The sequence below is a fragment of the Centruroides sculpturatus genome, unplaced genomic scaffold (genome assembly GCF_000671375.1).
Source record: "Centruroides sculpturatus isolate CEXI.00-Female unplaced genomic scaffold, Cexi_2.0 scaffold219, whole genome shotgun sequence".
Lineage (NCBI taxonomy): Eukaryota > Metazoa > Arthropoda > Arachnida > Scorpiones > Buthidae > Centruroides > Centruroides sculpturatus.
The window spans coordinates 446,396-463,823 of record NW_019384506.1 but is presented as its reverse complement, the minus strand read 5'-3'; the positions used below and the strand labels follow the sequence as shown (position 1 = coordinate 463,823).

The window sequence follows — 17,428 nt, the reverse complement described above, 5'->3', positions numbered from 1 at the left end:
TATATAGTAACATATACATATTTAAATGCATATATTTTATAAATCAAATGCATTGAAAAATACTGACCTTGATGTGGAATTCAATGTTTTCATCCATGGAATAAATATGATTGAAAATATCGTTAATAATTCGTGGGATGATACCTTGTTGGAATGGATCACCAAGAACACCCTAAAATAATAAAACAAAAAATTAATATTCATGATTCATGTCAGTAAAATCAAATAACTCCGATCTGATCTAACTCTGTGTAATAAATTTTTATATGTAACTAAACTTCAGCAAATCTAAACTCCTTAAATATGATATAAGAAAAACCTACTAGTTGCATTACGATAATATAATGCAAATACCTTTAAAACTAGCATATAATTTATCCACTGCAAACGTTTTCAGCTGTTTTGATGGCTTTCCTCAAGTTTTCAAAGAATAACATAATTCCAAATGGAAAATTAGAATTTAGAATCAATTGAAATTAAATTAACATTAAAGAATCATTGCAATGGTTACATTCAAACTAGATGGAATGTTTTTCACATTAGCTGAATTTAAATTGTAAGGTGGTCATAAAATAACCTGACCAATCAGCAGAAATCTCAAGAACGTGGAAAGCATGGAATTCATTAAAACTTTTGCAGGAGAAGTACAGGGTGACATATGCTCATGTTACATTAACAGTGATACATGTTCTATCTCTATTTTGTAGTTAATGAAATCTTATATTGAAAATTTCCAACATAAACACTGGGAATTCATGATGTCACAAGATTCTGCATGATGCATTGGAACAGTGTATGTGGAATGAAAAATAACAGATACTGGTGTTTGAACAATGGGAAAAAGTGAGCCAATACCCATAATAGAAGACTATGAAATGCATAACCAAAGCAGAAAATGGAAGAATGCATGATTTGTCTGTATTCAACTTGACAGATGCTTTTATATCCTGCATCTGACATCACAGTAAGCTTCAACTACAGTGCTGCTACCTCATTCACAAACCTGTAAGAGTCTTCTGTCACAGATACTGGCTTATAATTTCCACTGTTTAAACATCAATATCTCTGTTGTTCTTTGTTCTACATACACACCACTCCAATGCCTTATGCTGTTTTCTGTCATGCAAACTCTCACAACACCATGAATTCCCAGGGTTCATACTGGAAATTTTCAACATATGGTTACATTAACTGTAACGGTGATGTGTGTTCTATCCCCATTTTTGTGTGCTTCAAGTGCATGTCATCCTGTACTTATCCTGCAAAAGTTTCAACAGATTCCTAGCGTTCCATGATCCCAAGATCACCACTAGCTGGTCACATTACTTTATGACCACCCTTTACATGTAATGTCATACAATTGGCATGGTCCCCACATCCTATAGTGAGCTCCCCGACCAGGATTATTGGCAATCCCACTCCCCCCACTTGAACCCAAGACTTTAGTGGTGTGAGGCAAGGGACCTAACCACTCAGCCCCCATAGTTGCTTTGGGATATGATAAGGCAGCTAAATGACAAAAAATGTTATTTTCATTCACAAATTAAGCACGCATTTACATAAACATAGATTAGATTTATTAGAGACAATAGAGGAATATTCCACAAGAAAATCCAAGCAAAGCAAAAAATACAAGCTAGCCATCCTCATACTGGGTCACCTGACTAGGGTCCACTCAGTCACTACCATTTGGGGGCCATGCTAATTGGTCACATTTAAGATTCTTTCCTAAAAATTATATAAAACACATAACATATACATAAAATCAAAGCCTATACAAAAACTATAAAGATGCTTTAAGATGGTATTTTATAGTGAGACTTCCAAGCATAAGAAAAGCTGTCAATGTCTTTAAAGTTTATTAATTTGCCCTCCTTTGATGACTTAGACCAGTGGTTCTCAAAGCGGGTGCCGCGGCACCTTAGGGTGCCTCAAGTACGCTACAAGGGTGCCCCGAAATTTTTAAATAATTAAATTAAAATTACTTAAAATAATTGAATTAAAGTATTAAATTAAATAAATAATTAAAACAATTATAAAAAAATGAATATTGGTTTTTCTACTAATCTTGCTACGTCGCCACTTGTCTCAGTGACTCGGTAATTGGCGACACGTAAATACTAGAAACAAAACGAACTAGTTACTAATTGTCTGTTCTTCTGTTCCTGCAACGAGTAGAAGTGCAATATAAATGCGTTGAATGCAGTAAGTAGTTGTTTTTATTATTGTTATATGTTCAGACAATAACGAAAAAGCATCATATACAAATATTTTTTCTTCTTTACAGCAAGAAAAAATAAATTATTAACTTGTAATTAAATTTTATAATAAAATATTGAAGTTAATTATGTCGTTAAATATCACGAATAATTTTTTCATTAAAAAAAGAAAACAAAGATTCTAATGATCAAGAAGTGGTTACTGGTAGCAAAGCTAAGGAATCAATTAGCACTAGTAAATCATCAAAAATTGAGACCTCTATTGTGAAGATTTGACTATTTTTAATGTTGAGCAACAAACAAGCACTGTTGAAACAAAAGAAACAGAAACAGTAAGTTCTCGTAAAAATGTTGCATTGAAAAAGAATGTAAAAACTCGCTTATATCAAGACAGTTACGTAAAAATGGGATTTACCTGGTGTACAGCAATTGTGAGAACAATTTTTGGTGCTGAAGCAGAAGAAATAAAAATGATTCCTTCGTCAAATGACACTATGAGTAGACGTATTGAAAAATCAGTTATAAATAAAATAATCGAATCGAAATTATTTAGTTTGCAGTTGGATGAGTCAACTGATATCGGTGGTAAAGCACAATTACTTGCCTTCACTCGATTTATTGAACATGATAAAATTTTGGAAAGAATTTTTATGCTGCAAGAAATTCGAAAAAACTACAACGGGCAAAGATGTTTTTGATGGTAGAAATGTTTATTCAAGTTGCCAAAGGAAAATGTAACAATACAAATTTGCAAAAACTTATTTACAGTCATTTAACGTCGTTAGAAGAAAAAATTAACCATTATTTACCTGACATATAAGTTGATTTGTACCACTGGATTCGAAATCCTTTTATAGAGACAACATCAGAAATAAGTTCAGTCTTGCAGAAGCCGAAGAATTAATCGATATACGTAACGATCGTACGTTAAGATTGAAGCATTCAGAAATGAGTCTGAATTCATTTTGGATAACAATTATGAAGGAATATCCCAATATAGGATTCAAAGCACTTAATATTTTATTGCAGTTTTCCACATCGTATCTCCGTGAAGTGGGATTCTCTACACTCGTAAATATTAAAACAAAGAAGAGAGAAAGACTTGAAAATTAGATGAGGATATGTCTCTCAAAAACACAACCTAATATCAAGGAAATATACAAACACCATCAGGCGCATACTTCACATTAAGTTCACATTTTATCACCAAATACCTTTATAATAATAAATTTTGTTTTGAATGTTTTTGTGTTGTTTGGAAATAAACTTACTTATTTTAAAAAACTTTTATTTTTTTCAAAACCTTCTCATCCTTCATATTTTTACTAACCGTAAAAAAGCAAAAAAAAAAAAAAAGGTAATGATAATAATAGTAATAGGGGTGCCGTAAATTTTGTTTAATAATTTCAGTGTGCCACAAGACAAAAAAGTTTGAGAAACACTGACTTAGACAATTGGAAGAATTAGAAATTTATAAGATAACAAGGAAATCCTGATGATAATTCAAACTTGGATACTTTGAAATCATGTTAGTTTGTAATTGTACTTTTGTCTCAGTCAGGAATATAGAGATTTACAAATATAGGTTAATTCAAAAATATGGGGCTACTTCGTAATTCAGAGTGAAAATTCTGTCCGAACTGTGACTTGATCTAAACAAATGAGTTAACATTCATTTAGATCACCTTACATATAGACTACACATTTTTCTCTTATTTCATAAAATATGGCTGGTTTCAGGAATGCAAAATTGGGCTACAAGTAGAAGATCCAGATATTTGTAGGGCTCTAGGCTACTACTTTTGGGCATCTTACTACTTTTTCGGCCACTTTAAAAATAATTTGGGCTACATTTCAAGGAATTCTGCTTTACTTTTTATAAAACATATCTGGAGACCTGTGAGGTTATACCAGATGCATGCTGTTTACTTGCAGTTTATTTATATCCCTATTAATTATTGAAAATAATGTTCTATATAAATATCCCTATTCCATTTGCTTAATAAATTACATCAGTTATGTAGCATTTGACATATTATACAGAAATATGTAAATCTCGAATAATTCAAAGTCGCAAATATTCTGTTCCATGAATTTGAAACTAACAAGGATTTCCTGTATATACAGTTTAGATTCTTCCAATGTGGTTTAAATTTAACCATTGACTCTACATTATAGTTTTCCATTTGAAACTATGCTATTCTTTTACAGTCTGAAGAAGGCCATTGAAAATGGTTGAAAATATTTGCAGAAACAAAATTATATGCTAATTTTAAAATTGTTAGCATTGTACTATCCTTAAATATAAGGTGCATTGCAAAAATATAAGGCCACTCCAACTTTTTGGAATAATAAATTTTTATCACAAACAAAAAGCTGGTGACAGAAATAAATGTAGATGTAAAAGAATTACTTATTTTTATTTTTCATTGTAAATAGAATAAAAAATAATCGTGTTGCAAAAATATAAGACCAGTTGCATTTTTGAGCGATTTATGAAAAAAAAATTCGCTGTCACCTATAATTTGATAATTATAAAGAGATGGCTGCACTCCATAATTGCAAATAAATAAAGATATAATTGAATTTATATTGACATTAGTTGTTGTGATACTTCTATCCATTGTTAAAATTATGTAAGTCCTAAACTGCCTTTGAGTGTGGCAAATCAGGGCACTACAACAGGCTAGAAGTTCTGCTAGACCTATTGCAAAACAGCTGAAGAGATCTTGTTATGTTGTAGCCAATTATATTAAACTTAGTGTGCAATGTGGAAAGAAAAAACAAATTGGATGGTCTTGTAAGTTGGCAAAAAAGCAAAAATCAGCAATTATCTGGGAAATATCAACAGCAGAAATATCATTAGGTAAAATAGCTCAAAGGCCTGATGTTAATGTTTGCAAATACACACTTTTCCAGATAGTAAAATCAACAAAACATCTAGTGTATAAAAGAAGCACCATATCTAAAACATTTATAACCATACCTAAAAAAAAAAACAGCACCATATCTAAAACATCACCACCAACAAAAAAGAACAAAGATAAAATGTCAAACTTCAAAATGATGTGAAATTATTTGGACTGATAAAAAAAAAAAAAATGTTCAATTTGGATGGTCCCAGCTGTTGGCAATTTTATTGACACAATCTTAGGAGAGAGAGGATTTTTGTTTGCCAAGTGTCAGCAAGAAGGGTGATCAATTATAATCTGGGCAGGGTTTGGATAGTCCAGAAAAATCAATTTAGCAATCATAAATGGATGAATGAAGACTGTTCGTATTGAAACTTAAGGATGTATATCTTTTGCCATTTTGAAAAAAGTTGGTGGTCCATTCTGACAATTGCAACAAGATAATACACCAATTCAGAATGCAAACTTCACTTATCAGTGGTTACTGCATAATGGCATTCATGTCATAAATTGGACTCCCTATTCCCATGATTTGAATTCCATAGAAAATCTATGGAGTCTAATAGATAGAAATAAGTGTACAGGAGGAAAATAATGCCACAGTATTGAAGAACTTAAAGCTGTAATTGTAATTACATTGAAAAAAAATCAATTTAAATTTATTTACTTACATATTTATTACATATACAAAAGGAAATGTAATAAGACAATTGTTATCCTTCCCAAAATGATGCCCATAACGAAAGATTAAAATACAAATAAAATTGGATAACAATCAATATATATGATAAAAAATATACATAAATAAAAGTAAATGATTATATAATATAAAGTAACTGTTTACAGATGTGTTTAAAATGTAAAAAATCTTCATGTAGAGATTGTTCCACACAGCCCATATTCTGAACAGACTGATAGAAAAATTATCTAGAGGAAATTGAAAGCCTTAAAGATGGGGTTAATTTGGTTGATGGTTAGATCAGGTTGTCCAACCTTTATTCTTATGGGCCAAATTAGAAATTTGCATATATTCAGTGGGCCACAAAGCTACCTTATATAAATATATGCTTTTAAAAAGTTCAAAATATGAATATCAAATTTTAATAACAAATAAATATAATTACAAAAAATACTGTATTATTGACAGTAAAAAAATTATACTCTCACAAAATAAAAATAAATTCAATGTGATTTTTGACATTACCTTCCTTTTATATTATCATCAATATCTGTTTTTATGATACTAGTCTTAATTCTTAGAATGTTAGTTAAATGGAAATCACTCAATCTATTTCTTTCAGCAGTTTTGATGTTCTTCATGCACAAAAAAAATTTTTCACAACAGTGTGTACTACCCGACATGCATAGGCCGGATGGACGAGGGGTCAAGGTGGCAGCCTACCGCTCTGGGGGACCCAGGTTCGAATCCGGGTGGGTCGATAAATTCCCAGAAATTTTTTGGCATTAGTCCATCTGGATATTTGGGCCCCATTCCTCACCACCCTGCAGCCCCATTGTGGGCCTGGACGAACCCATAATTGCTAATGGAGACCCTCTTAGCACCCACAGAGCAGAAAGAGTTTTAACAAAGAAAAAACAAAAAACCCCACATGCATAACAATTTTCAAGATGAAACAATTTTCTACTGATAATTATGTCATTACGACATCAAAGTGTATCCAGTGAAATGAGAATAATTTTTACGACATACTTTACCAAAATAAATGAAAATGTACCTAAAAACTTTAGGGTGCAGTGGGCTGCATAAAAATATTAAGTTGGCTGCAGTGTGGCCTGCAGGTTGGACATTCCTGGGTTAGATGATTATTAATACATCGGGTTCTTGAGATGTTTATATGAATGTATTAATTAAACAACAAAACTTTAATGTTTGTTTATTTGTATATATATTTAAAAAAAAACTAAACATTACAGTATTTAGTAATAATTGTGACAAAAAACGTTAATAAAACTATTTGTCATGAAGAAATTGCATAAAAACAGAATACCTTAAAAATGTGTTATTTTAAATCTTGTCAACAGATGGAGCTAGGCATTATATTACCTAACCAAGCTCTGTGTCTGTAAGAAATATGAAAACACATGTTTAAAAAAGAATGATAAACAAATGAACATATGTACTGTATACATTTTTTGTTCAGTAAGTGTTAAGGTATACATTCATGAAATTATTAAATTTCTCAAATGTATATTTAAAAAAAGGTCATACATTAAAGCAGGGTTCTTAACATTTTTTTTTTGTTCCATGGACCTCTTTTCCAGTCAGGTGAATGTTATGGACCTCCTTCTTAGAATGACGTTTTTAAATGCATAAGATAAAATTACAAAAAACCATAAAGTATAAAAATGATTAGACCACCACACCAATGTATTATCCATTAAAACAGTGGTTCTCAACCGGGGTACATGTACCCCTAGGGGTACGAGCGTAAATTGAAGGGGTACATCTAACTCACTATAAAATGTTAATCAATTGCTATAAATTATTAACACACGAAACAAGAAATGACAAATACTTGCTTTAAAATATCCCAGTATGGACACTGATTTCCCTTTTAACAGTCCAAACAATTTGTTTATTCACTTTATTTGCCCGTATATTTGTGCCGTTAGTGCTGAATGAACCTGTAGTCTAGTAAAATTATGGTTTAACTGAGCATTAATGTTAGAATAGAAAAAAACTTTTTATTCTTTTCTATAATTATTGCTGAAGGAGATTGGGGCCTTTCGTGTTTTTACTGGACTACTGGTATTAGGAATAATGAGGCCTGGATCGTACCCCTACCATGCAATGCTGTCACTGCATGTGTGCTTTACTTGTTATTTAGCAAATTTAGACATTACATTTGTTACAAAAATTGAAAGATTCATTTATTGTTCTGCACATTATATAATATAATATAATATAAATTCGCAACCATTACATTGTGAGTACACAATTATAATCTCTATTTAAAAACGTGAGAACCAAATTTTGAAAAAAATTGCTGAAGATTTATCGCAACAAATATCCCATTAAATTTTGTTAGAAATTATTGTAGAATCAACAAAACATCTAGTGTATAAAAGAAGCACCATATCTAAAACATTTATAACCATACCTAAAAAAAAAAACAGCACCATATCTAAAACATCANATTATTATTTATGTAAAATAAGTAATTCACTTTTAGTTATAGTTAGTTACAGCTTTTTATATAGTACTTAGTTATAACCATTACTGCATTAGATGTATACAGCCCTTATAACCCTTATAAGGACTGTATGCATCTAATGCAGTAATTATGAAATTTACATACAAAAATATAAGGGGTACTTGAGAAACAACTAATGAGCTAATGGGGTACATCAACAAAAAAAGTTGAGAACCATTGCATTAAAACAAGTAAAACGGCAAAACCGTATTTGGGACAAGACGATGTCTCAGAGACGGAATCACTTTGATGCTCAAGGCAAGTCTCGTTCTCATTCTCCTATCTTCTTTGATATCGCTGCTTTTGGGCGCGATTGTTCAAACTTCACCGGCCACAACCACAAGATCATCCACGATGCATCTTCGATGAAATTAACTTATCTAATTTCAAAATTTCTCTCTGTTGCGTGTCAGCCCTGGTTGAATTTTTATCGATGCATAATGAAAAGTTCCAGTGTTTGAAAAAAATAATCGGGGCTATTGTATCATCTGAAATTATTTTTTTATTTTGCACAAACAGTATACAGTTTAACCCAATTATAATGTCATCAAATGTAACGACAACCCTAATATAACATCAAATTTTTATTGGTCCTATGATTTTACTATACTAGATAATGTTAAAAAAAGCCCATTTGTAACGACATAAAACCATTTTAACGTCATATTTGAAGCACTCCCAAATTTACAAAATTAGATTACAAATTTTATTTAACCTAGAAGAAACTACGTGTTCAGTCTTGAGGTCAGAGTTCACTTCTTAGAAAAACTGCGGGTGGTACTCTCCCCTACCTGACTTCGGTGGTGTGAGGTGGCTGTTTTGCCTGTTTGTAGAAGAGGGTTGCCATTTTGTATTTTATTTTGACTCGATTCTCGGTTCCCTGACTACCTATGAGTCTGGATTTTTTTATGCGCAAATGATTTGGGCACCTAATACTCTGTGCCAAATATCAACTCTCAACATGTATTCCTTCATACCTCTATGCTGGCAAGAATGGGTGGCAGTACGATTTTATAAACAAGACATAGTCTTGTCAACAAGAAATAACTACAGTAGTTACAGTAGTTATTTCTTGTTTTAATGGAAAAAAAATCCAATTATACAGAAATACATTTATTAAAATAAAACACATATGATAGAGTATAGTATGAACACTTCTTTCTTAACACAATAATTAACAACTTGACACAATAACACAAAATTAGGATAATTTAGGCTTATTTTTACAAAAGTATCTATAGTCCCTTTGGTTCTATGTACCCCTGATTGAGAACTACTGTATTAAAATACATGGTGTGTTTTTTAAGTAAGTACTGTTTAAAATAGGACCACTGCAGCGCTATGGTTGGTGTTCCACAAATGTGCGTTGAGTACCTACATCTGTTGGCTAGCCACAGATGCAATTACAGAAGCATTCGTTCATTTTACGTTTGTTTGTGTGCGTTTAACATGCCTTAGACAATCGAAAATCCCACTGATTGTCAAGTACGCACAATGATTCATTTTTTTAATGCAAAGGACATGAAAGCGGCTGACATTCATCAGCAAATTACTGAGGTGTACAGAAAACACATTATGAGCGATGGAATGGTAAGAAAATGGGTTAGAGCATTTAAAGATAGCCGTACTAATGTCCATGACGAAGAGCATAGTGGATGACCGTCTGTCATTACTGAAGACTTGGTGTAGAAAGTTGTTGCAAAAGTTTGAGAAAACAGACGCTTTACAATTTCGTCATCCAAAACAAAAAGCGTAGCAAGCTCAGTAAGGGGATAGTTTTGTTTCATAACAATGCTCGTCCACACGTGGCTCAACGAACCCAAGATCATATCACATAGGGCTGGGAACAACTTGATCACCCTATGTGTAGCCCTGATCAAGCAACTAGTGACTACCACTTGTTCCTCCACTTGAAAAGGCATCTAGGCTATCAGTGCTACGACGATGATTATGTCAAAATGCCGTGCTGCAGTGGTTGGCAAATCAGGTGGCAGATTTCTACGAGTATGGAATTCAGAAGCTGGTTGTACAATATGAAAAGTGCCTTCATATTGCAGGAAATTATGTTGAAAAGTAGATTAAGGTACAGGCTTTCATGTAAGAATATAATTATTTAAAAAATTGCAGTTGTGTTTTTTAATATCAAAACGGTACTTACTTAAAAAAACATGCCTCATAATAATCTGATGAAACATTATTCACATAAAAGAAATACAAATTTCTTTTCATGAATAAAGTAATAAAACAATTTCTTTTTAATGGTTTTTTTCCTCTAAAATATCAAATTCATTAAATGTAGCATTTTGCAAAAACTATACAATTTATTAGTCAAACTTTTAACATAATTTAAAATGAACTACATGTTTCTCTAATTTNAATTTCTTTTCATGAATAAAGTAATAAAACAATTTCTTTTTAATGGTTTTTTTCCTCTAAAATATCAAATTCATTAAATGTAGCATTTTGCAAAAACTATACAATTTATTAGTCAAACTTTTAACATAATTTAAAATGAACTACATGTTTCTCTAATTTTTTCTAATTTTTGTCTTTTTTTTTAAAAAAAAACAAAAATTAAAAAGCCTCACTTACATAAAGACTAGAGATGACTGGCCTCCAAGAAACAAAACTGAACAAGTAAATCCTTTTTTTGAGCTCATAACATTTGTCACAATTTTGTTATAGAAAAATAAACAGCAAAAATTCATTATTTAATTATTTAAAATTCAATCCAAGTTATGCCACAATTCTGTTAGGGTTGATGCTATTATTTATTACTGATATACAATAGAGCTTAATCTAAGCAATTACACTTACAAGAAAAATTAAGCAACCCAAAAATTTAAAAAATCAGACACAGTGTGTGCAAATAGGGTAGTACAGTATATACATAACACAACTATTTTTGAATCATGCAATAGTGTGATTTGAGGGGGTGAAATCACTCCTTGAAAAATGCCAGTTTCTTGTTTTTGCAGAATAAATGCCAATCAATGAAAAACATCAACAAAAAATTTTAAAAAAAGCACATCTTTCTTATGTCTACAAAGCTACACGTAGATAAATGTTGAAAAATTCATGTTTTTAAAGTTATCTCCACCACCTATTCTTGAAATTGGGTTTTTGTATTTTGTAATTTATGTAAAAATATTTCTCCATAACCAATTTTCATGTGGCAACATACATACTTTATTGAAGTATTATTTTATTAGACTAATTTGTAAATAGCACTGTAAATAAGATATTGCAAGAAACTCTATTTTAACATTAAATGATGTAAAGTCACATTGATATGTTGATAGTTTTCTTGAACATTCTGATTTACATAAACACGTTTGACTATTTTGCACACCACACAAAAAATAAGGTAAGGATTGGACTATATCACAAACAAATAAAATAATATAACTGATAATCTTTGCATTTAGTAATAATGCAATGCAGCTTTGTAGTCATAAAAATGAGATGCAACTTTTGTTTAAACTTTTTCCCCTGATAGCTCTCAGCAATAAACAGTTATTCTGCAAAAATATGAAATCAACTTTTTTCTTCAACGAGTAATTTCTTCGTCTCGAACAACAATATGGCATGAACCAAAAATAGCCGTGTGTTATGGATTAACTATACTTGCATAATAATGTATCAGATTTTTCTGAATTTCTGGGTTGACTAACCAACAGATTATGGATCAGATAGTTGACTCCCATAGATTCTATGGTTGTCAGTCTTAAGATCACACCACCTTCATCAGTAACAAGCAGAAACAAGCTATTCTAGTAATGCATTCACTCCAATCAAAATTTCTATTCTATTTTTAATATTAATTTCATTAATTTTAAATATTAAATTAGCTTTCAAATTCAATAGTATTAAACTGATTCATTTAAAAATCTAATAACTAAACATACTTTTCTAAATAATTCACAATTTTGTTATTTTTTTACACAATAATTTTTTGATTTTGTAATGATCAACAGTAAAACAAGCAAAATAGTATACTTAATTAATTTAAAAATCGTATATAAGGGAGATATAGTCTATTAATAGAAAATAATACATTTGTATTAGCTATATCTTCTATTTATATTACTGACCTTAACTTTTATAGAACTAAGCATCTTTAATTGATATTTTTCCTATTATTACATAAATGATCAAAATGTCAATTATATTTATGTAATTTAATTTTACCAAATCTTGAATATATGTTTTAATTATGAATAATAAGTTTATTTTGTTTGTAGAAATGGGCTGGCAGAATTACAATTTAATAAAACATAAAATTCATCTGGATACGAGTCCAAGTTTACTTGCCATGTCTAATCACCAGGAACAACTATTTCCATTGCAGAGACAACCTTTCCTTAAGAGGCTATGCCTCTGCACAAATATGTAAAACAGTTTGAAATGTCCACATGTGACAATCCCAACACAATTAAAAATATAATATTTGTTTGTAGAAATGGGCTGGCAGAATTACAATTTAATAAAACATAAAATTCATCTGGATACATTTTAAACTGTTTTACATATTTTTTAAACTGTGGACATTTTAAACTGTTTTACATATTTGTGCAGAGGCATAGCCTCTAAAGAAAGGTTGTCTCTGCAATGGAAATAGTTGTTCCTGGTGATTAGACATGGCAAGTAAACTTGGACTCGTATCCAGATGAATTTTATGTTTTATTAAAGTTTATTTTAATTAAAAAAAATTTTTTTTAATTAAAATGGTAGATTTCAAGTTAAAATCAATATTGTTCATATTAACAATATCTTCTACTTATTATATTACATATCATATTAACAGAAAATATGTATGTACAGTACCTACCTTATATGCTTGAAAACGTATTTATTTATTAATCATAAAAATACATCATAAATTTAGAGAACTAAAAGTATTTTTCAAAATCTCATCTGAACAGCCATATTTCTTCTGACTCCCAGGAAGGACAAGGCAGACGATATCATCATCCAAAATATTTTATTTATTTATTATTTTATTATCACTCTATTTTGGATAATATTTTCCTGCTTAGTCCTTGTGAGTCAGAAGAATTGAGGCTGTTCACATAGGGTTTTGATTAATATGTTTTTTAGTTCTCTGAATCTATGATCTATTTCTGGATTAATCAATGTTATAACCTGATCCATAATAGTGAGATTCAAATATTATTGTCTGAAAATCATCCTCACTGAATGTCCAAAAGAATGGTTCTGCCTGTTACCAGTGAGGTCGCTACAAACATTTCTTAAAAGTCGGCTATCTGGTTCACAATCTGTGGCCTAACCTTCCTTGTTATGCTTTGGCTTCTTTGTTAGAGAGCAGATGGACATATAAACTCTATAAACCATATACATGTGGGTGTAACCTGCTCATAAGCACCTTTGTCTTTAGCATCAACCTGACATAACAAGATCTTTATTACATGATGTATTCTTTTGATCGGTCAGGAAGTCCATCATGAAATATTTGAACATTTTGCAAATAAATGCACATTTATAAGTACAACTAGTCCTTACTTAATGTTGTTTCATTATAACATTGTTGAAAAAAAATACAAGTACATTTGTAATAATTTCAATTACAATTATTGTTGTCAAATTTTCTTAATAAATAGTAAAATTTATTCTACAAGGTAGGAAATAAAAAATTTACCTCCATAGTATGAGTTTTTCCACTAGATGTTTGCCCATATGCAAATATTGTACCATTATATCCCATAAGAACATCTGAAAAATAAAAAATTAAAAACAAATTATTTTCTAAATTCATTCTAAACCAAATTATCATTATATATTTTAACAACTAGCATTTCAAGACTTATTTGTAAAAAATTTTGTTTGATTTTGTGCAATTATTTATTTTTGTGTCCCATCAATATGGAAGATCGAAAGCAGCATTTTCGGCATATTTTGCTCTTTTATTACCAAAAAGGTAAGAATGCTGTTCAAGCGAGAAAAAAATTGTATGGCGCGTATGGAGAAGATATATTGACAGAACGACAGTGCCAAAACTGATTTACAAAATTTCATTCTGGCAATTTCAATATTGAAGATGCACCACGTTCTGGATGGCCAGTTGAAGCCAATGAAAACAAAATAAAAGTACTGATTGAAGCAAACTGCTGACTAATAACACGTGAAATCACTAAGAGATTAAATTTGTCAAATTGAACTGTTTATGATTACTTGAAACAAATTGGTTTCGTTTCACAGCTCAATATATGGGTTCCACGTGTTCTTAAAGAGATATGCTCTCTTTGGTGGGATTTTAAGGAAATTTACTTTTGGAGCTTTTACCAGACAATTTAACAATTGATTCAAAAGTGTACTGCCATCGAGTAAACAAATTGAGTGATATCATGAAACAGAAAAGGTGGCCAGAATTGATCAACAAAACAGGTGTAGTGTTTTATTACGATAATGTCAAATTTCACACAAGTTTGGTAACACATCAGAAACTCGTTATAACTTAGATGGGATGTGCTATCGCACCAACCATATTCACGAGATCGAGCACACTCAGATTATTACTTGTTCCAGTCTATACATATATTTTTTAACTTTTAAGACATTTACTTGAAATGACAATGTCAAAAATCACTTGGATCAGTTTTTTGTAAGCAACAATCAAAACTTTTATGAATGTGAAATCATGCTACTACCAGAAACGGTGACAACAGGTATTTGACCAAAATGGCCAATATATAATTCAATAAAATATTTATTTATTATAAAAATATTGCATTTTTTTCCACAGAATAAAAACGAAATTACTTTCTGAACAACCCAATAGATATAACCACAGAAACTGAAAGAAGTGAAAACTAACACATCAAACACTTCAAATTCCAGCAAATATGGATTACGTATATTACAAAAAATATTTTTCATTGTCAAGAAACCTTCAATTACCTACAATATACCTAATTGCATCCTCCCTGGATGAAAATGTCATGAATATATTTACCACTTTGTCAATACCAACAAGAAAAATCACAATGACAACAAATTAGAGCCAGTAATGTAAGGCAACATTCAGTCATTATAGTTCTCATGTAGTTGCTCACTCTTCTCAACATGCTGTCTGACCTTTTGCATTTACATGATATAGGGATTGTAGCACAAAGTTTCAGAAACACAAAAATGTTTGGAAACAATTCCATATTACATTTTCAACGAATCTGCACAGCAACTCCCATCTGCATTTTTGCTAATCCAGTTTTTTCATCAAAATATCTCACTTTCAAGGAGCTCAGAACAGGCAGATCATCACAATACATATCACAGAGTAATCTCAGGGATGCAGCCACACATTTTTAAAAATTCAATAAAATTTAATTTTCATCAAATACACTTTCAATATATCACATTAATATACTGTTAACAACAGAATTAAACAACATATCTTACAAATTATATAATACTGTAAAAAATTTTAATATGAATCATACATATATATTGGAAACCTTTTGACCTAGGCCTTGGTCACCATTCATCACTTTATTAATCAACATTTTATAGAATAAAAACAGAATTCAACCTTAAAAATATTGTATTTTTATTATTAAACAAGTACAAACATAAATCACAGCCCTGCTTTCTGTTGTATTGTAACCTTACAAAGCAGAGAAAAAGGGGTTCAGATCTCCCCACTGATAATGCACAGTCATCATCAGGTCATTTTTGATTAATTATTATATAATGGGAGACTATACTTACATATATTAATGTAAGTATAGTCTCAGTTATGTTACAGGTAAAAATTTATAATATTAACACAAATATAGTTCTTTATTGTTAAACAGTATTTAATTTAAACTCAAATGACAGAATACTGAATATTTTAACAGTAATTGCTTGATTACTGTTTAATTGTATAAAAATCCCTAGTTATGTGTAAACATACCACAGACCAATATAGCTATAAAAATTTAACAAAAAATTGAACAAACAAAACTCCCAATTATCCGTGCATCGTCAAAATATCAGAATTACTGTAAAATGACAAAGTATCATAAGCAACATTCAGATTTTCTTTCCTCTCTCAACCATCAATTCTACAGGGATGAAAGTGAGCTGGGTCATTAGCCCTAGAATATTATTTTACAGTAAGCAAAGTTGGGACTATGCAAGACCTTGACTCATGAGTATGATGTTTACAACAATAGTCTATACTGTACATATTTGTCAAAAAGCACAGTTATAATTTTATTTAAAGATTTCAAGCTCATCTGATTTTCCAAGAAATGGTCTAAAATATCTATGGGAGTTGACCTCAATTTACAAACAAAACATTATAATATTGATAGAATTTTTAGCAGTTTTGAAAAAAAATAGAGAAGTTGAGGCACACGTTTTAAACATGTAAACGTGTACATGTGATGTTCGGCGCCGCTTTCCCGTAAGCCTAAAAGTTTGACAATGGTGTTTGGATAGTCGGTGGAATCACACTCGACATTTCAAACACCATCGTCAAACTTTTAGGCTTACGGGAAAGCGGTGCCGAACGTCACACGTACACGTTTACACGTTTAAAACGTGCGCCTCAACCTCTCTAATAATACTAGTCCTAAAATTGAAAAACAGTGATTTAGAAAATGTAAGAATTACACATAAAAATGTAAAATTTAAATTTCTACACAATATTTTTGAAAATAGAAGAAATCTACATTTTATGTTTATTGACTAAATACACATTTTGGTTTATGAAACTTGTGACTCACTTGCATCATGTTATAACGGAGGTGATGAGCCTGTATGATGTATATATCATATATATCTACTATATATATATATATAGTATAAACACTCATGAACCCTATCAACCAAGAACTTTTGCAAGCATCTCACTGATAATGAGAAAGGGATAAGATTAAAATTTGAGTTTTTTAGACCCAGTAGTATTTTTTCTAGGAGCATTTGCAGTGCCAGATGAAGAAGAAAATGCAGCTTTTTTGTTTATTTTTGCACTTTTCAATAACCCTCTAAACTATGAAAAAAAATTATTTAGTGGTTTTAAATGAACTACAAAAGACAGTTTTATTTCCTAAATAATTATGGGTGTAAAGAATATATT

The 17,428-nt window shown here is 30.6% G+C and overlaps 1 protein-coding gene across 2 annotated transcripts in view; it reads right to left on the bottom strand.

The window, feature by feature from the left end:
- The window catches only part of LOC111622222 (kinesin heavy chain-like), a 101,460-nt gene that overhangs the window by 33,116 nt on the left and 50,916 nt on the right, over positions 1-17,428 (bottom strand). For both annotated transcript variants that reach the window (XM_023364574.1, XM_023364575.1), the window contains exons 3-4: positions 14,006-14,079; positions 68-172 (exon numbers count right to left, since the gene is read on the bottom strand). In XM_023364574.1, coding sequence (XP_023220342.1) covers positions 68-172; positions 14,006-14,079 — 179 coding nt within the window. The remainder of the gene's footprint in view (positions 1-67; positions 173-14,005; positions 14,080-17,428) is intronic.